At 39.8% G+C, this 20773-nt stretch overlaps 1 protein-coding gene and 1 long non-coding RNA gene across 4 annotated transcripts; one reads left to right on the top strand and one right to left on the bottom strand.

Moving 5' to 3' along the window:
- Positions 1 to 2227: 2227 nt before the first annotated feature.
- On the bottom strand, positions 2228 to 20269 carry matn4 (matrilin 4). 3 transcript variants are annotated; one of them, XM_044183536.1, is made up of 16 exons: positions 20134 to 20269; positions 18231 to 18406; positions 16907 to 17065; positions 16155 to 16386; positions 14247 to 14369; positions 13279 to 13401; positions 12426 to 12548; positions 10326 to 10448; positions 9561 to 9683; positions 8959 to 9081; positions 7351 to 7448; positions 6683 to 6814; positions 6272 to 6455; positions 5982 to 6134; positions 4852 to 4956; positions 2228 to 3807 (listed from the first exon to the last, which is right to left on the bottom strand). In XM_044183536.1, the coding sequence occupies exons 1-16, from the start codon at positions 20207 to 20209 to the stop codon at positions 3749 to 3751; spliced, it is 2112 nt and encodes a 703-aa protein (XP_044039471.1). In that variant the 5' UTR covers positions 20210 to 20269; the 3' UTR covers positions 2228 to 3748. The 3 variants fall into 3 exon arrangements, with proteins under 3 accessions (XP_044039471.1, XP_044039481.1, XP_044039491.1); XM_044183546.1 differs by lacking the exon at positions 10326 to 10448; XM_044183556.1 differs by lacking the exon at positions 12426 to 12548.
- On the top strand, positions 12560 to 16144 carry LOC122870293. Its single transcript, XR_006376521.1, has 3 exons — positions 12560 to 13043; positions 13700 to 13764; positions 15105 to 16144. It is a non-coding gene; the product is annotated as an uncharacterized LOC122870293 (long non-coding RNA).
- Positions 20270 to 20773: the final 504 nt, after the last annotated feature.

Genomic DNA, 20773 nt, shown 5'->3' with positions numbered 1-20773 from the left:
AATGGACTATGTAATTTGGTACTAATTATAGGGAATTTAGAGATAGTGTTTAACTGGTACATTTCCAGTTAATTAATTCAATGCTAGAGTAAGCTTGAGAGTTATTTAGTTGGTGGACAAAAATGTGAAATTTGTCTACCGGCAAACATACAATTCAACATACATAGGAAATGTTCCCATTCATGAATAAGTAATTAATATTTACATGAGATTAAATAAATCTTTTCATTTAAGGACATTCCTTTTTACATGTAATTTGTACCAAGTTACATAGTTCTTAACTTCTTGAAAATGATTAAACCGTTACAGACCCGCAAAATAAAGTGTTAAAGCTATTTTAATCGATTGGACAGCAGAACAACTCTGCTTTAAGAAAACAGAACCTGCATCTCAGGCTTTCTTCTCGATTTCCTATAATATTTTGTAAAGTCTGCTGTCGTATCTATTATAATATCTTTTACCGTCTCAGAATCCATCCATGTTTGTAGGGACTTCATTGATGATATTTCTCTGACTCTCCTGTGTTGATGAAGTAGAACTCTGTGTGTCAGTGACCCATGATGGTAGACCGGCCAAGCTGAGAGTTTTTCTCTCTTCTTGCCATCAGTTGCCTCTTTCTTCCTTTCCATACTGTAGCAGCAGATTCTCTGACAGAATCGCTCTCTTTCTGACATGGGATCAATCAATCATCGATAGATCTATCACACTATTGTGAATCAATCAAAATTAAGAATGCACCAGAATGAGTTTTTCTCTCCCGATATGGATTCCCGATACGATACCAGGGCTCTCTTTTCCCCACATTTATAATCTGTGTACCTCACTGTGTGGAACTCACTGGAATCATTTTTCAAGTAAACATGAGCACAGCGGCCGCCATGACTTGAATGAAACATAACATTGATGACAAAACAGTTTTAATTGTGGATCTGTCATGTCTGGCCAATACCTTAGCCGCCTAATCAGATCAGTATTGGCCCGATACCGATCCAGCAGATTGGATTGCTGCATCCCTGCTCAAAATTTTGAAAATGGGGCCCCCAGTGGCCTAGCGGTTGAGGCGCCAAACATGATCCGCAATGCCCAAGTCGAGCCAGGGACGTTGGTTGGATGTCACTCCCCATCTCTCTCTCTCCTCTCGTTTCCTGTCACCGCTCTCTACTGTCGAAACATCTAATAAAGGCATAAAAATGCCCCCCAAAAAGTGAAAATGTACAGAAATTCTGTATTACTTTACTTTAAGTCCAATATATAAACATTTAATAAATGGTTAATAACACACTATAATGTAGTTGTAAGCAGATATAAGGACATTTTAAGTGTTTATTAATGTACAGTATTTTTCAACAATTATAACCTCTCCTATGAAGACATTTCATATTATTACAACTTTGTTTTATTATTTTGTCATTCATTATCTGTTTATACACTTATGGGAGGAGTTATAGTTCTTGACATATACATTAAATAAACACATATACATATAACCAAATTGTGGTGTGTTCTAAACCATTTATTAAATGCCGACTTTTTTCCAAACTCCGTTTTGGGGAAACCCAACTGAAGTTCAGAGAAGTGACCTTGCTTCCTCTTATGAATGAATCCAATAAACTATAAACACGTTTTTTTTTATGCCTAGCTACTCTCGTCTGTTGCTATAGTAACCCCTACAGTGTGTGACTGTTTGGTTAAATCTGTGACCAAACAAATATTGACGGGCATCTTTTATCTGCTCCTCAAACGCTCGTGTTGGACCGTTATCTGTGATACCTTTTATTACTGCTTTTATTTGTGATTGTTGATTTAGTGAAATTTAGTTTCTCTATGATCAGTTTATTGCTAACCAAGCTAGCCACTATACTAGCTAATGTGTTGCTAATATTCTAAGTAACTGTTGTGCATTTTACTCTTGTGTGAGTTTACTAGATTAATTACTGTGTTGTACTTCCTACGGGTACTTAATGTTAATCTTTCGCTGGTGGTTACTTCCTGACATGAAGCACCATGTGACTAATTGACAGCTAGTTTAGAGCTGTGAATCCAGTTTCCTTGTTACTGCAAGATATTTTCACAATATCATCATTCAAGTGTGTTTAGCTCGCTACATAGCTGTGCACTGACACACATAGTGGGGGCAGAAGAGTAGCTAATAACGCAAGGCCTTAAAAATATGGAGTTCTGAAGTGTAAAAAAACCTCGAAATGTAAAACAACACATCACTCAGAAGAAAAGTTCACTCTTTTATTGCCTTCTGTGCTGTAATACAGGGATTCATCAGACAAATACAAAAAGGTAAAGCTATTAGAAAATATACAAAAACATACAGGCATTTAAATATAAAGGGTATACATTTCTGGTGGTCTTTTTTTTTAATACAAGAGTGTGACAATCTACCATAGTTACCATAGTTGGTCATTCCTTTCCATACAGTAGCCCGTGGGGCCTCTCATTCTGCATTAGTCTAATGGGACCAGATTATGACAGTGGTCAGGCAAGGCTGATGATATAGCTGACCGCGTTCGGGTGAAGATAGACGGAGGGATTTCCTGCCAAAAATGTCATGTGAACCACTTGAGGAGGGTTTTTGACTTGTATGTACACGTACACTCGTTAAGGCCGCTGTAAGAAAAAAATCTAGGAAGTGCAGAGTGAAGAAGAAATGAGATTTATGAAGGTAAGGCCAATTCATCACATTTTCTCTATCAACAACAGACCACAGCTGACACAGACCACAGTGATACTTAAAACTTCTTCCCTTTTATTTAAAAAAAAAAAAAAATCTAAACCACTTTACTTTTCAACAGGATGCAACACTGCAAAGCCAGTTAGGCCTGTGATCAAAACTAGTTTCTACAAGCAAGCAAGTAATGATTTTGTATGAAAATGACCCAAGCCAGTTTAATATTGGGAGTGGTAATAACACTTCATTTTTTAAACTCCTTTTTTTATTTGCTATTCTACTGTGGTGCTTAAAAAAACAAAACAAAAAAAACCCCATCTCCTATAAATACATCATATTTAACAAACCGTACAAAACAGATCAAGTATAAACAGGGCACTAAGAGAAACAGATGAATGGTGTGTGACTATGAAGGAACACTGAGTGTGTGATGAAAACTGCAACTCATGTTCTCACGCAATACTATTTTGTGCTTATATCTAATATCTACAGTACGTTGATTACATCTAGTTTACAAAGATTGCCAACATGCCTCCAGTCCCCTTTGTGCTGCACAAATGAAGCGCTATAACATGTTACATGGAGGTCAATAACATGTGATACAATCTTGAAATTATCCTTTGTTCTGTTTGTTTGTTGGCACATGTACACGCAAAAAATATGCACTCAAAATCCCAGACATTATCAGATGTAATGGTGAATCTTGGAAATGCAATATCCTTCTGTCTTACGAAAGCATTTGCTTTCTGTCTTGTAACAGCTGCTTTGCACAGTGATTTGTGGGAAAGTGGATGTGTTTTTTTTTTTTTTTTAAGACAAAAAAGTGTACAAATAAGGTCATTTACATCTATACCAGAAATATGCTTCTATATCACAAGCTTTCAGATAAATGTCATCCCCATAAACGTGAAGAACAACAGACCTAGTGAAGGCTACAAAGGCTTTGTGAAAAGACACTTTGGTTTAGTCCATTGATTGGAAGGGTTTCCGATGTGCCCTCCTCCTCCTCCTCCTCATTCTGTTCTTCTTTTCTCTGTGGCGTCCTGCTCGCTCACTGTGATGACCAGATCACTTCCTGGAGAGGAGCTGGTTCTCCAGCTGCTCCAGGCGAGCAGTCATTCCAGACAGTAGACAGTTGATTAAGGACTAATCATGATATACAGGTAATAAATACAGGTCATATATACATGCATGAATATCCATCAGATTTTTGTTTTACAAATTAAGACATCTATTTTTTTTTCAAGTAATATCTTGACCAACAAAACATTTATTAAAGGATAAGGCCGGTGATATTCTACATTTTCCTTGTTGTGCACAAATCCCATGAAAAGACCAAAACCAACAACGTGTTAGTCCGTCTCTCAATACTTTCGGACTTCCCTCCTCTGTCTGTGGCTCTCAGCTCCGAGCCCATTGGCTCCTACTGAAGATGTAAATCTTTAAAAACACCTCACAGATATATAGTTAAAAAGGCTCATTAAGGCGCATTTGTTGGGGACTATTTTCAGCGGCGGATGAATCCACATTTGGTGCTGTAGTGAGTGTTTGGGGCAGCAGGACGGTGTGTGTGGGACTGAGTCAGAATAAACTACAGTGTGTGTGTTCATGGTGACGAAGGAACATGTCGCCCAGAGCAACAGTGCGGCCCGCTGATGTGTTTTTAATAGTTTCTGGACAACGATGGCGCTCTGTGGCTCAGAGGAAGGAGATCCATCAGCTGTGATTCACAAACAACACCTGTTAGTAGATACATTCAGTGTTTGTTTGGTGTTTTCATGGGTTTTGTTGACAGTTAGACAAATGTAGAATATTGGCAGCCTTATCCTTTAAGTTGTCCATTATTTGTTTGTTACATGGAGGAACAGTTGTGAAGAATTTGGGACTGACATAAGGAATGGGTTTGCCAGCAGACCATAGTTCCACATCTGTAACATACATTATCTTGGCCTTAAAATGAAATTAATCACACTTTTTTTAATATGACCACTTATGACAATGGCTACGTGTAATTCGGCAGGTTCCTCACAGGGATGAACCCACAGTCACCCAAGTTAGGTGCTTGTTCCTGTTTGAACTGCCACCAGGTTCTTACCACAGATCCAAATTAGAAACTGAGTGTTAGCCTGTCACAGAGGCTTCTAAAGAACATTTGGTTTTTGAAAGGATATGTTTCTGTGTGAGCTGCTCCAGGCTGCTCATGGTGGCCTGCTGGAACTCCACCAGTCTCTCACAGGCACATGGGTCCTTCACCTCAATCTCCCCCTGACTCTCCTCTGCAAAGGCACAGAGAGACGGGCGAGGGAAAGGAGATAAGGTTACAGACGGGAGAACATCAGTAAACAACCACCTTCACTAAATCGATTTATATTGTGTGACAGTTTATACTTTCACTTTACCACATTTGTCTTTAAGATGCAGTTATTAGTTACTTATGGGCGAAAGCTTCAGTGTCCCCTTGGACCACCTAAAAACTTGTTCACGCATTAAAACAACAAGTTAAACCTCTAAATTACTACTTGTTTCAAATCTATCGTTTGATAAAGGATTATTATATTTCTGGTATTATATTTTATCATTGCTTTATGTTTTAGTGCTTTTTCAATAACTGTCATGTCTTTTAGTCAGCAGATGGAGCCAAAGAACAAGACATCATTACAGTGACTTGCCAGCACACACATACACTGGGACTTGTATCACACGTGAGTCTATTGATCTATCTATCTATCGATCTATCTATCGATCATTTGTTTCATTTTGTTTGACACAATTAATTGAATTTCTGTAAAATTCTGTAAAAAGTTAAGCAATGAAACAAAAGAGTTGCAAGTAAACAACCCCCTGTAGGTCGTAGTCATGCACAGTGCGGTGCATTAAGATCAACATTCAATTAATCCATATCAATCATATTTTTAATGCAAAATCTTTATCTGCACACTAAGAAGGATCTTCAGCCATCACATACAGTAAATATATTTGAGTAAAATATGCAATATGTTCATCGGAGATGTGTAGAGCTTTGAAGTTGCACAAAATGTTCCAATCCACTATACAGATACTACGAGGATGAACAGCTACCATTTGGGTGCTTTTTTTCTATTTAAAAAACAAAACTAGGGTCAGCTGGTAAAACATTAATGAAGAATTGGTGATGAACTGTGGGGATTACTTGCTGCTGTGGCCTGCAGTCATAAAGACTTCCAGGACTGTAGTGAAATGTTTAGTAGTATTGTATGTTTTGTCTTTGGCTCCTGTAAGTTGTTAATATAGCTCATAAATGAGAGGTGCAGAGTGTTTGTACCTGGGCAGACATTGAGTTTGAGGTTCTCAGCGATGGTGCTGATGGCAGTGAAGTCGGTGGTGTAATAGAAATGCTTCTCCACAGGCTCAGATGCAATCTCACGAAGCTCATCTTCCACAGCTTTTCCAACACCCACAGCGTACATGGTGATACCTGCATACATGCACAGAAACATACAGCACAAATGTACATTTAATGTCAACATTAGTCTACAGGGACAGGACTCAGATGATTACTGTAGATGTGGTTTGACCCTCACACTAGTTCAGTCTCACAAGAAGGAGGCTCACCGGCTTCTTTGGCCTTCTTGGCGTACTCTGTGATGTCGTCCTGGGAGCGTCCGTCTGTGAAGACCAGTCCAATTCGGGGGATGTTGCGGCTGGAAGGACGAGCGCCCTCTGCCTCTGAGAAGCTGTTCTCCACCATGTGTTTTAGGGCCAGACCTGTCATAGTACCTTTCTCCATGTAGTCAACCTAAACAAGGACAGTAACAACAGTTCAAGTGCTGTAACGTGAACTGTTGCATGGTCCACGGTAGATGAGCGGCCCATAATGTGGCAGCCGGCATTTCTTTCACTATGTGCTCGCACTCAAACGGGCTAAGGATCTGTTACACTGGTAGCTGGTGATGCACCTGGTATCAAAACATAACACTGAAGATAATTTGTTGGTGGAAACAGACAGAAAACCAACAACTTTACCTTCATGACTGCGGCTTTGATCTCGTCAGCAGTGTGGTACATGTTGAGAGGGAACTCTGTCCTGACCCGGCTGGAGTACTGAACCAGACCCACTCTGGTGCCATGAGCAGACACGTCCAGAGAGTCCACAACCTGGACCACAGGAGGAGGAGAGGGATATTCATCTGACACAGTTGCAGGTGACACAAGGCACATGTACTCTATTAGTGTGCCTCCATTTTTATGTTTGTGTTTATTATTGTTTTTTTAAATAGAAAATTCCTACATCACTTCCTGTGGCCAAAACAAACAAACGCTTCGTCGTTTGTCGTTGAATATTTGTGATTTTGACCTATAATTTTTGGATTTTGTGCTGGATGTGTTGACTAAATACATGTCACACAGTTGGATCACCTTGTTTTGGGGCCAACATTGGTCCTTATGCTGGGAACCACTTGCTAGCACTACTGATCAGCTGTTAGCTGTTTTGCTGGTGACGGATGCATCCAAACATCTGCTCTGTGTAGGGATTGGTTATTCTGTATATAATTCTATATAATTTTAGATTTGAATTTGTAGAAATTGTATTTTGCTTTAGTTTTTTAGTTGTTGTTGTTGTTATTTTAAGTATAGTGTAATACATAATGACATTAAAATACTGTAGTTGTTCATATGAAAACATGCCCCACCTGGTTAACAAACTTTTTGACCAGCTCAAAGTTTTGAGGGCGGACACTCTTGGAGCCGTCAATCAGAAGCACCAGGTCGATGTTGGCAGACTTGCAGGCTGAAGGAGAGAGAGACACGAAAGAGAGTCCTAATGTTTGCTCTTTAGAATCACAGGTATTATTTCTGTTGTGCAGCTCCATGTTTTTTTGTATAGAGCCGGACCGTTAAATCGACACGTTAGCTTATCACATACATGGTGTTGGAGTATATGTTGGCAAATAAGTAACAAGAAATGTGAGCACAGAAATGACGATATAATGAAGATACATTTGAGGTACAGTCATTTAGAAACAGTGACGCCATTACATGTTTTATTTTTCTGTAAAATGTCCTTCTGTGTACATATCTTTGTCACAGTACTTTAACAACGAAATGTATGAGATTCTCTTTAAAAATGTTTCTGTTTCTGTATGTGTTTATGTTAAAAAATGTATAGTGGTGCACATATTAAACTGTCAAATACTGATGTCAGGATTGGACTCAGGCTTTAATTTGTACATTTGAGCAAATCAATCCTTCGGCCTAAAACTGTGTTGGTAACGTACATAAATTTGAGAAAATTTGACAAAAAAAAACTTTGTTGTTGTATTTATGGAGGCATTTCTGTAACTGCTATTATCCATGTATATGAAAAATGCCCGAAATGGCCTCATTATAAAGTATCAGCAGGCTGATATATATCGGTTTTCCTCAAGTATTCAGACATAGTGAAATTTGAAAGAAAGCTAGATATTTTTTTCACAGGGTTCTCTGGTTACTGTGTGTTGTCATAGTAACAAAGGATGTCTCGGAGCCGTAGTCTGTAAGTCTCGAATAGATGATAAACTAGACTGTCTGTACTGCCACAAATGTCCATATGGAGGTGCTGTATGAAGGTTACCGGCAGGTACTTTGGGTTTCTCTCAGCCTCCCCGGAGGAAAGGAAAATTCAAAAGAAGTTTCTCCCAGACATAACTGAGCTGCTTTTAACATCAGCATGAGATTTGGTTTCTTTTCACACACATCTTTATTTCCTCTCCTGAGAAAGAACCCTCCTCTCTTCTTACTCTAATCCTAATCTCAGCTCTTGATGTTTTTTCCCTTCTGTAAAGCTAATCTGATCATGACATGGCCTGATTCCCGATTCATTACACATTTGTTACGTTTACAGGTTATTCAGAGTGACACCACAGGTCTGGATTCATATCTAATTTTAGTTTTAACTGTCAGATTGTTTTCTGTATCTCTCGTTTCTTTCTGGCTTAGATTTATCTAAAACAAAGGTGATTACGACGCTGCCCTGCTCCAGCCCTTGCACCTGTATCCTGCACCTGCAGCATTTCTGTTGGGTCCTGCAGGACCCACTGGATCTGAATCCCCCTGCAGCCCTCTGACTGCAGCAGAGTGGTGAGTTCTCATAACAGAGTTGTTTGTAAAACCCTGAGTGATGAGACAGTATTATAATAAGGTCTGTGTTGAAGAGCCGTGAACCTGTCCTGTAATGCCCACACCGGTAAATTGTCTTGAGTGTGTACCTCAGTGACTGTTCAGATGATTTTATATGATAAAAATCATCAGAGTCGACTTACTGCCGCAGGTCTTGCCGTCCTCCTGCAGCAGTTCTCCCTCAGGACAGATACAGTAGTAAGATCCTGGAGTGCTCACACACTGGTGCTCACAGCCATGCTCCACTGTGTTACACAGGTCCATGTCTGCAAATACACAGTCAATAAACACATATTACATATAAATCACACCTGCATATTAATGCAAACCAGCGGTGAAAACAAACTACGTGCATTTATGCAAGCACTGCACTACTTCTGAGGGTTTGGTGCTTGACCATTACTGTTGTTTATTAAGTCTTTACTTTAAACATGATAAGCTCAGAAAATACGGCTGGTGTATAAAACAATCTTGTCTGACAGCTGAATGACTTTTTTTTGTCAAACTGTCAAAACCGTTTGAGAGACTTTTCAACCTACAGAGCTACAGATGCAGCTACAGGCACACATGGTGAGTCAAACACCTGGCTCTTGCATGTATTTCCTAGATCTGAAAACATTCTTTGACAACAAAATGAACCTGAAGTACATTTAAAATCAGAGTTAAAACAGTGAGAACACACAGAAGATGAGCTGAGGAGGAGCACGCGATGAGGAAAATGTTTTTTTGCGTGAAGTTCACTGACTTGTGCAGGTCTTCTTGTCTTTGTTGAGTTTGAATCCTTTGTTGCAGTCGCACGTGAAGACGCCAGGAGCACTGATGCAGATCTGTTCACAGTCATGCTTTCCCTCGGCACACAGGTCAATGGCTAAATAACACACACACACACACACACACAAAAAGTTAATTAATGGTACAGTGGAACATTGTGTGTGATTGTTTGATGTTTTGTCTGTGTGTATGTGGTTCTACGTGTCTTCAAGCATAAGTGCAAGTGAAGCCAGAGGATCGTGTAAAATTCATATTTTCCACTTGAATTCATCAGAAAGCAAAAGAAGAACAAATATGCTTCTGACCACCTATTTGAGAGACAGTGGCTTCAGCTACAGTAACTATATATTTTTCAAATTAATCTGTTCATTATTTTTTAGATTAAATGAAGCAGTTCCAAAGTAATGTCTTCAAACTGCTTATTTACTCTGAGCAACAGTCCAAAGACCCAAAAGCATTTAATTTACAATGACATGAAACAGAAGCTGCAGCTATTTCGTATTTTTACTAAAGAGAGTAACATTACTAATTGATTATCAAAATGATCATCGAATCATTTAATCAATTCATTTCAGCATTTTTTGCTGAAATTAATTGATTGATTGCCACTTCATGTGGACGGAGGAAGAACAGGCAGCAGGATGGATGCACCAGGAGCGATATCCTTTCACTGTAAACGTGTGTTTGTTGGTGTGTGTGCACCTGTGTGTGTGTGTATTTGTGCGAGGGCCTGACTAACGTGTGCAGGTCTTCCTGTCTTCGTTGAGTGTGTATCCTTTGTAGCAGTCGCAGGTGAAGACGCCGGGCGCGCTGATGCAGATTTGTTCACAGTCATGTTTCCCCTCAGCGCACAGGTCAATGGCTAAATAACACACACACACACACACACACACACATTGAGTTAAAGTGTGTGTGTGTGTGTGTGTGTGTGTGTGTGTGTGTGTGTGTTGAAGACATGGCTCCAGTAAAAATATTTAAATGACAACATATATCAATATCTGAGCCATTTTTTATTTGTTAGATCTGTGTTGGATTTTGGGAAGACTTCCCCAATAAGTGCTCAAGAGAGGATAAAATAGAGTAAATGCCAAATATTAATTTCTACAAATGAAAGGCAATATCCTCTGACAAAACTCTGAGGATGGGGATTATTGAAAAATCAGTGATATTCCCTTTCATTCAGTTGGATTCCTTTACAATAATAAGTATAAATCTCAGAGGAACAAGGTCAAAATTATAATTCAGTGACTCACACATACATCATCATGTTTTTAACCTCTAAATGACCTTGCGTTAGTTATAAACCAGCTGTTTTCAAAAAGCCAAGAACAGCTGAGCCAGCAGGCATGTGACAACGTATTATTTCACGTCTCTTTACATATCGCTGCTGTGGCATTTGAGTTAAATGGACGACACAACTACACGATGTGTTGCCGTGCTTTGAAGGTTTGTGTGGCTTTAAGGGAATAGGAAGTCTGTGCTTATCCGAAGGTTGGACATTCTTCATTTCACAGTTTTCTGTCAACAACATCTCGTACTGCAGGTGTTGCTGTGTAACTGCCTCAGAGCGTACGCACCTGGCTGCATGCATGAATATGTACAAACATGTTGGACACTTGCATGCATGCATACCACATGCTTGTGATACAGTATGGATTGGGTATAAGTGTGTGTGTGTGTGTGAGTGCGACTGTAGTCACGTTCTCTTGTTGCTGCATTTAAACGATGTCCCAGCTGATACGGATTTGTGCTGGAGGAGGGCTGAAGGTTTAGTACTTAGCTGATAATGATTGCGAGACTCTAACAATCATTATTACACCCACACATCATACTTGCTTCTGCGTGGCGGGCAGATGTGTGTTAAAAGGCATTAATATCAGTATTTAAAAACATAAGCTGTGTTTTCTGTCAACAGATGTCACTGCTCGTGGCAAGCTACAGTAAAAATACTGATGCTTCACTACATCATTGGTTAAACGTACGAACTGAAGACTGCCGTGTTAGTAAAAGAAGTAAAACAGTTTTCAGTTGTTCTTGTTATATCTGGAGAGAGGCCACAGTGTAAGCACTCCAAACAAAATAATGACATGCCATTAAGTGATTTGTTATTCTCAGCCTTTGCCTGCTCCCTACCTGTGCTTATTTTTTCATACTAAGACCCCTTCTTATTTCTTGGGTTGAGTGGTAATATAGTAAAAAGTTATGGCGCATTTGAGAATAGCAACAGTGTCATGTTAATTGCCATCCTGTGACGACTCCTCAGATTGGAAAGGGAAAAGGAAAGCGCACATGAGTTGGTCTCGACAAAGAATGCGACTGCGCAGCATTCTTTGTAGTTGTGGCTTCATTTTGGGGAGTCGCTAATCGCGACAAAGCTTTGCATAAAGAAAGTTCCAGCCAGAGATGGAAATACTTACAATTTATTCCCAATTCAGAATCAATTACCTGCTAGCTGGTGTTTGGATACGGAGATAGGGAATGTTCGCTATCCCTTTGTGAGGTTGTTTGGGGAATATAACAGTTGAATCATAGAGTTTTAAAAGTCTTATGACACATTTGTGAAAAGGTTCAGTAAAGTGCCGCAACCATCTTGTGGCAGGAGATAGTATAGACTAGAAGTGACCACAAACGTTTGTCATTTAGCAGGTTGATTCTCCCTCCAGTGCCTCTACATATATTCCAGTTTGGGGAAGGTTAAATGACCCTGCCAGGCAACGTTAGGCAGGCTTCACTGTAATTAAACATTGTAATAAAATCTGATCCTCACCTTCAGCAGCGGACAACGTGGTTGTGTTTTTAGCAATGACAGTGAGTTTTGTTTTATATATGTGCTACTTACCCTGGCAGGTCTTGCCGTCGTCCAGCAGCCTGTATCCCTCGTTACAGCGGCAGTGATAGCCATTGAGCACACTCACACACTCATGATCGCAACTGTGGTTCCCAAACGAACAGTAGTCGATCACTGAGGGGAGGAAAGCAGCAAGGCCATAAGCAGCAGAGCAAACAGCAGCAAAATGTGTGGTATTGCATGTATGTTCCCGCTGTCTCACACTAAATCTTTCCTTGAAACAAGCCAAGATCCCCACTGAAACAATACTTAAAGGGTTTTGTTCCTTAAATTGATATATCATATTAAAGCAGCATGACACGTTCTCTTTTAAAGTGATTGACAGCCCAAAATTGCCACTAAAGTTATGGTTGTATGTAATTCAAGTCTTGAAGGTTAAAGAATTAGAAGGCGGCTATGTTTTCTTATTGGACATATATTTTAGTGTTTTTAAATAACGCTCTTCTCGTAAAATCTTCTTGTCCTGATTGTGTCCAGTCGAGGGATCTCAAGCCAGGATGTACAGAAATATAAAGGACGTACAGTAAAGTGCAGCAGGAGGAACATAGTGCAAACCCGCACTCAGCTTCATGAAGCAGCAGAGAAATCAAGAATCAGCAGCTTGTGAAGGTCGGGATCCAGTTCAGCTTCAATTAAAGCCGAACGCACTCATTAATATAAAGCCAGGAGCTATCAGTAGTTATTATTGGATGTGTGCCTTTGTGTTGTGCAAAATCATATAATGTATGTGTTATATTACAATTTCTACATGTGTTTGTGTGCATTTATGTGTTCAGCGCGCGTGTGTGTGTGCGTGTGTGTGTGTGTGTGTGTGTGTGTGTGTGTGTGTGTGTGTGAGACTAACTCGAGCAGGTCTTTTTGTTGTCATTCAGTTTGTATCCTTTGTTGCAGTCGCAGGTGAAGGAACCGGGAGAGCTGACGCAGATTTGTTCGCAGTCGTGCTTCCCCTCAGCACACAGATCTATGGCTGAAACACACACACACACACACACACACACACACACACACACACGCAATTTATTGAGTAACTGTGTTCATTATCATTAATTGTGGATTAATAAATCCTTTCACCTTATGCATGCAAGCATCTCACGTCCTGAGACAGTTTATAAGCCCTTGTTTCTTCTTTCATCGTCCCTGTGTCAAGTGACATTTATGTGTCAGTGCTGTCTGTCATCAAGACAACTGGGTTTAATGTTTCCTGGTGCTGCTTGATTTACATCCTTAACCAAATTAATATTGTGTTCTGCCATTTTGTTGTTTAGATCAGAGGTTCTCAAACTGTGAGAGGTAAAAGAGACGTGAGGCACAGCTCATGGAGGCAGTTAAGGTGATTAACCCTTACCACCCAATTGCCACAATTTGCATCAAACATCCTACTTCTTCTCGGAGTCATACCTCAGTCAAATATGAACACACAGTCATGATACACATGTTTTTAGATTCTCCTTATAACTCCAGAACCTGCCTGAGAATCATAACATTTTGAGGTTTTCTTCAGTATAATCCTGTGATAGCTGTATGTACATCCATGGGTACACTGCAAACAGGAACTGCTAATAGCTAATTCGGCATACTTTTAATGGTGTCAATTTACCAAAATGTAAACAAATATAGGCTAAAGAAAACGGGGCTCAAGTTGTGACAGTTTGTGTGTGTGGGGCTCCACAGTGTCAGACTTCGAAAACCCCTTGTTTAGAGCAAATTACGCTACTAAAGTAGAAAAAACATACTGTTGCCCATGAATGTGTGAACCCAGTTGTCTGTAATGTTCTTTATTTCCTGTGTGTGACCTTTGTCATCTTTTGTTACCTGCACATGTTTTCCCATCGGCATTCAGAGTGTATCCAGGCAGGCAGAGGCACTGGTAGGAGCCCGGGGAGCTCTCACAGATGTGCTCACAGCCGTGGTCCGACTCCAGACACAGATCCACACCTACAGCACAGATGATATCGACTTCAGCGTCCATAATACGTATCAGCTCCTGTATACGTAGCTGCGGGGTCGCTATCAGCTTCTTACTATGAGTGATGGCGTCCTACACGAACACACAATTTTCTGCCAGAGTTAGAACCGTTTTGGTTATTTCACATTAGAGATTTCTGTATTTGTGTTTTTTTCTGTGTTCTTTTCACTGGTTTGAAGTAGGCGGGTCTCGGTTGGAAAATGGCGATGTGTTGTACTTCTGTGCACCAATCAGCATTTAGCGAGATTTGAATCAAAGTCTGATGACAGTTGTCGGGTTGTTTGTTCGTGTTGCCAAGTCTAGCCTGCAGCAGAGAGGTCTGGTGAGCTCACTTCTTTCTAACTCCACACCAACAGATCGTTTTCATTTTCAAACTTGTAGTCTTCACCCCCATTGATGCTGACTCAGGTGACATCACTTGAGGACATTTATCAGACTTCACACGTCTCCCTCTGGAGAACTTTTTCACATATGCAGTTGTGCTATCCAACACCTTTAAACAGAGTTCCCCTGTGAAGTTATGAAGAAACACTTTGATTTGATTTGAAGTTTTGAGGGGCTTCAGCAACATCAACTTAGTCATTGTGATAATCATCATTTTCAAGTCCACTTGAAAGGCCACTTAGCAGCAAAACAGCAGTGTCAAGATGATATATCTGAAGTTGCTTTTATGCTAACTTTAAAAAAATTCATTTTCTCTGAAGGTGCAGTGCTGGGATAACTCTATCAGCACCGGATCACGCTGCCCTCTGTGTCGGCACATCGACCAACCAGTGGAAGTCCCTGGTGCACAGACAAGGACGCAATCTCACCAGCTCCAAGCTGTGTTCGTTGGAGCACCGTCGGGGGGGTCGAACCTGGTGAACCTCTTAGCTACAAACATCAAGTGTTATATTTTTAAATTTTATTTCTTAATTTATTTATTTTTTACTTTCGTATTCATTCACTGTCTTGAAATTTATTTGTCTGCCTTTACTCTCCTTTTCCATCTCCCGCTAAGGGAAGCCAGAGAAGTCCAGTCTAGAATAATAGCAGCACAGGGAAATATCTTGCACTTATGGGATTTGAGGAGGCTGTTATGAAAAAGTATTAGGTTCTGTGGGGTTAGATGGGCATGGGGATTTTTTTCTATTCAGGCTAGACATTCATAGTGTTTTTAATTACACAAAGAATCTGGTGTTGCCCCAGATGAAGCCAACAGCATGAAACTTCAATTCCAGAGACTTGGCTGCAGGTTTTTACTTGTCTTATGTTAAGGTTCAAATAAAAGTAGCCCTCAGTGGCATAAAATGTGACGTTCTTTACTAGTTTCAGATGGAGATTTTACAAAAATATGATGTCAAATCCATAAAGAATGAATCCTCTCATAGGTCAGGTACTTTATCTGTATTTAATATGAAAGTCTTGGGAGAGTGAGGATTTAAGTTTTCACATTCCAGTAAAATGATTTAATTTTGTACAATTCTTTGTACTCGCATGAAACTCTGACATGTTCTGACAAGAAATAATGTAATAAAACATGAAATTATACAACTCATCCAAACCAAGTCAAAATAAACCACAAGCCAAATGTTATTTGATCTTGGTTGTGGATGACATGTTTGTCTTAACAGCCACTTTTCTAGGAAACCGACCATCTTTTAAAGATCCTGTTATGATTGAAAAATGGTTTTGGCAAATAACAATGTAAATACCAAATGTATACTTTGGAAATCTTACAGACAGTGAGGTTATTTCCTGTCCAGCAGTCTTACCACAGAGCTTGTCCTGGAACTGCAGTCCAAACTGGTGAATGAGATCGAAGGACTCCACCAGGAAGACGTGGTCTTCGAAGGGTGGGGACGCCATGGCCCTCAGTGATGTCATGTCGGCTCTGGCCACCCCCACAGCGTAGATCTCGATGCCTTTCTCTCTGGCCTCAGCTGCCACCTCCGCCACGCGGTCCTGAGGACGTCCATCTGTCACGATCACAGCCACGTTGGGGACCTGAGGGAGAGAAAAACTCAGGGTCACGGCTAAGGTAAGGCAGGGAGGACGGTGGTCGTAACATCACAGGCTCAACTGCCATAGTTGTCAATCATGTGTGCATAAAGAAAAAAAATGTCTTAAATGATATGAACTGTTTCTACATGATATCATAATGTACGATATGATATTTCTAAGATGTTTAGGTCCCAGCTCACAAAACTAAGACTAATACTATAAAACTGAGACAAATAAAACAAAGCTGTATTTTGTGATCTATATGTATTCAGGTGTCGCTGAAGGATGTCAGATCAGCATCCATTCTATGTCAAAGTTTGCTGGGAAGTCATTCAATCAAATCTGTTTAATGAATTAAACTAATTTGATGAATTGAATTGCTGGCAGTGAGTATGCAGTCAAATGCAAAGTAGGAACTAAATACATTTTAAACTCGTATTAACCTTATTAGTGTTAACCACAAATGAGTCAGAGAAAATGTACTAAAACTTTGGACCAAAACAGGTAACTTGTCTTGCATTACCTTTGGCCTGTCTCCCGCCTCAGCGGTAAAGGCTACATTCATCACATATTTGATGGCGAGTCCGGTCATGGTACCCTGAGCGAGGGGAATGATCTGATTGATGCCTTTCACCATGGTGTCCAGCTTGGCGTGGGTCTTCAGAGAGAACTCAGTGCGGACCTGAAGACAAAAGAGGAGAGAGAGGCAACACTGAGAGACAGCAGATAGTATCCAAGTCCACATCCTCACCTTCATCATTAAACGTCACTGTATTAGCAGCAGGAAGAGAAAGCAGTGAGAATAGCGAATTACTTAAACCACAAAGAAGCTGTGTAAAAATGAAACGATGTGAAATACTCTCTCTGATCTGGAAGATATTTATACTTTGAGTAAAAGCAGGGGTAGCTGAACATTTTGATGTAAAAGGTTAATCTTAATAATAATAATAATAATAATAATAAACAACTTGATTTACTGTTATAGCATATTTCATACATAAAGAACACTATGTGCTGCACAAAAGATGAAAAATACACATAAAAAGACACATGCAAGAAATAAAAACATTAAAAACATGGCAGAAAGGATTTTTAAAAAGAGACCAATAACAGTTAACAGTAAATGCATGACAATTAATACTGTGAAGTTAAAATATAGTAAATGTTTCAAGGTAAACGCTAGTTTGAAAAGATGGGTTTCAGTTGTCTAAATGTTACCATTTTATATCTATACTCCAAACAAACTACTAAAAGAGAGCAGTCAGTAGAGTTTAAGTAGATGGAAAGAAGAGGAGGGACAGAATGATGAAGATGACAAATGCTAAAGATCGTTTAAACAAGACTAAGAGTCTACAGCTAGTGTTAGCAGCTCTGAGGATGTACTCAAAGCACAGAGGTGCTTTGTGCTAAATGCTAACAATGGCATGCTCACAATGTCAGTGCTAACATGGTGATGTTAAGCAGGTATAATCTTAGTTAGCGTGTTAGCATGCTAAGATTTGCTAATTAACGCTCAACACAAAGTACAGCGGAGGCTGATGGGAATGTGATTAGTTCTGCAGGTATTTAATCAGAAACCAAAGTATTAGAGAAATTAAAATTTTGACCTGATGATGGCGCTAGATGAAAAGTCAGAGGATCACCAAACTTATTACAATTCAACTGGAGGGAAACATGAGTGTCTGAACCAAATTTCATGCCAATCCATCCAATAGCTGTTGAGATATTTCAGTCTGGAAGAAAGTGGTGGACCGACTGACTGCTAACAAGGCTACAAACAACATTGTTGAAGAATAAATAAAGAATACAACATGGTTGAAGATCTGGATGCTGTGCTCCTGCAGTACCTGGCTGGAGTACTGAACCACTCCCACTCTGGTGGCATTGAGTCCAATGTCCAGGGTGTCAAGGATGTCAATCATGAACTTCCTCATGGTCTCAAACTCATGTGGCCTAACGCTGCGGGAGCTGTCGATGAGGAAGACCAGATCCACCGGACCAGACTTACATTTCTGGTCAGGACCTGGGAGAAGGAATAAAAACATTCACCTGGAAGGTATAAAATAAGAAAACTTGAGCTAAAAAAATGTATTTTCATTAGAGTTTGTGATAGAAGAGAGGACTAAGGTGGAAAAAAATAAAAGTCAAAGAAAACAGTACAGATGTTTAGCCAGTTGATCCCCTGTGAAGTTCATGTTTTTGTACATTAACAGCCTTTTCTCAGTTAAATGTCTCTAAAATACACAAATGAGTTATTTTCTATGGGAAGCTACTTTGAACATGTGGTGACCCAATCTGCTTTTATATGATATCATCAATTACAGTATTCTCTTTCTAAAAAGTTTTGTTATATTAAAGGATAAGGATAGTCCCCAACAAATACACTATTTCCTCCTGTTTGAGTAACGTTTCCTAAAAAGTACAGTGATCAGCTGTTTTAGGAAATTACTGAACCTTTTTAAAAAATTAAACTTTATATTTGTGAACTGAAGATTTACATCTTCAGTTGCAACTATTGGTCTGGAGCTGTGAGACAGACAGACTAGGGAAGTATTGAGAGACGGACTGATTTGGTCTTTTCATATTGACAGTGGATATATGGGATACAGTATATTGACAATAAGTTAATACAGAATGTTAATACAGAATAACAGCAGCTGCAGCCTTTAAGAAGTAGTAGTTGTAGTAGTATAGTGTGTCACATTTCTGTGAAGATGTGTATGAATAATGTGACATCTTCATTTTGTGAACAAAGTGTCTTACACATAACAATACTACACATGGGAGAGTAATTTATTTTGTGAATTTAGACATGTCTGGGTGTTTTTTTCTGGAATAAAGCAGCAGCAGAGGCCTTTGTACTCTGGTATAACTTTCACATTATTTACCACCTGAACTCACTTCTCCATGACTTCAGCTGCCACAAGGCACCTGCTTTTGTCTTTAATTTTTCACTGTGAACGCACTCCCATGTTGTAACATCATCTCAGTTCAAAAACACAGCAGTCATGAATGAGGTATGAGCGCCTGTGTTTGCGGTGTGGCTTTATGAGTTGGAAAGGAATTGTTTGATTAATGCACATCCAGGATTTCTTCACAAAGGCTGGACTTAAACTGAAGGTCACAGTAGGCTCAGTGTCAGTAAAAGCAGGCATGTGGGATTGTTGTGGAATCCATCTTTAGTTTCAAACAGACATGAGCAATGGCTGGTTTTTAACATCTTGTAAATATGTCCACCGCACTGTCTTGCAATTTAACTCAAGTCAGTCTTCAGATGCAGATATAATGTAAACCACATCCAAATGCATAAGTCTGATATGTCCCAAAACATTAGTGGCTTTAACTAAACTCATGATTCACCTGTGTGATTCAGAACTTGTAAGTGGAAGGTTCACAATTTGATGTTTTATACTGAAGTTTTTAACAATGTCGGCACCAAAATAAGTTTCTTTTCTTTTTTTTTACGTGTCTGTTTTTTTGTTCTTATTCCTAAAAATGATGATGCCATGCACAAAATACAAAATTGTGCACCATTTTGTAAAGAAGGAAAAGAGGCAAAGTCCATCTCTGTGTGAAACAGTGTTCTCACAAGTTAAACCACCTGAATGCCAGATATATTGTGTGGTCAACTTCATGACGTCCATTTAAAGGAAGCACATGTCCCCCATTTGGGAAGAAGGTAATACAAACAGCGTCTTTCTTCTGTCTTTATCTTTTGTCTCTTTGTTCTCCCAGTATCTGCAGACTGACCTGCTTTTGGCCTGGCGGAGGCGAGGACGGCCAGGCTCAGCAGAATGAAGCCACACAGTGCTCTGAGCTGTCTCATCCTGATGATACTGATCTAGCAGACGGGTGACTCGCAGCTGGACTCGGCTGGAACTGGATCAAACTGTGAGGGGGGAGAGGTGGCGGTTGAGATAGAAGGGAAGCAGAGAGAAATGCAAAAGGGGTTATTTGTGGTAACATGATCGGCAACATGAGAGGACCTGAGTTTATGCTAACTCCTGCTGAATGTCCTTTAGGAAGACACAGAATCATCACGTTCCGCTTCCTGTTTCCTGCCGACAGTCATTGATGGTTTCTTTTAACCACGACCACACCTTTTCCCTAACCACAACCAAGTAGATATTTTAACCCAAACCATGATTTTTTTTCTGAACCCCTACCAAGTCTTTTTTGTGCCTAAACCTAACCAAACCTTAACCATAGTGGTGTCAGATCAGAAAAGGCTTATGTGTCGTTCTGGAGGGCAAACAACGTATTTTGTCGTTTAATTTGGAGGACTCGTTGGGAGTCTGAGGGCGAAAGAAAGAAATGGGGCGCAGAATCAACCTTATGTCACTTGATTCATTTAGGGTATTACCAATGAGGCTGTCCAAAGTCAGTGTGT

The sequence above is a fragment of the Siniperca chuatsi genome, linkage group LG2, assembly GCF_020085105.1.
Source record: "Siniperca chuatsi isolate FFG_IHB_CAS linkage group LG2, ASM2008510v1, whole genome shotgun sequence".
In the NCBI taxonomy this organism is placed as follows: Eukaryota; Metazoa; Chordata; class Actinopteri; order Centrarchiformes; family Sinipercidae; genus Siniperca; species Siniperca chuatsi.
The sequence above is the reverse complement of the archived record's forward strand: the minus strand, read 5'-3'. Positions and strand labels throughout refer to the sequence as shown.

Excerpts from the sequence above, each read along its gene's own strand:
- matn4 (XM_044183536.1), bottom strand. The coding sequence starts at position 20,209 with ATGAGACAGCTCAGAGCACTGTGTGGCTTCATTCTGCTGAGCCTGGCC. Across the intron at positions 9,082-9,560 it reads AGACAAGAAGACCTGCACAA|ACATGGACCTGTGTAACACA; the intron begins GTCAGTGAACTT and ends GTGTATTTGCAG. Across the intron at positions 7,449-8,958 it reads GGACGGCAAGACCTGCGGCA|CCTGCAAGTCTGCCAACATC; the intron begins GTAAGTCGACTC and ends TCTCTCCTTCAG.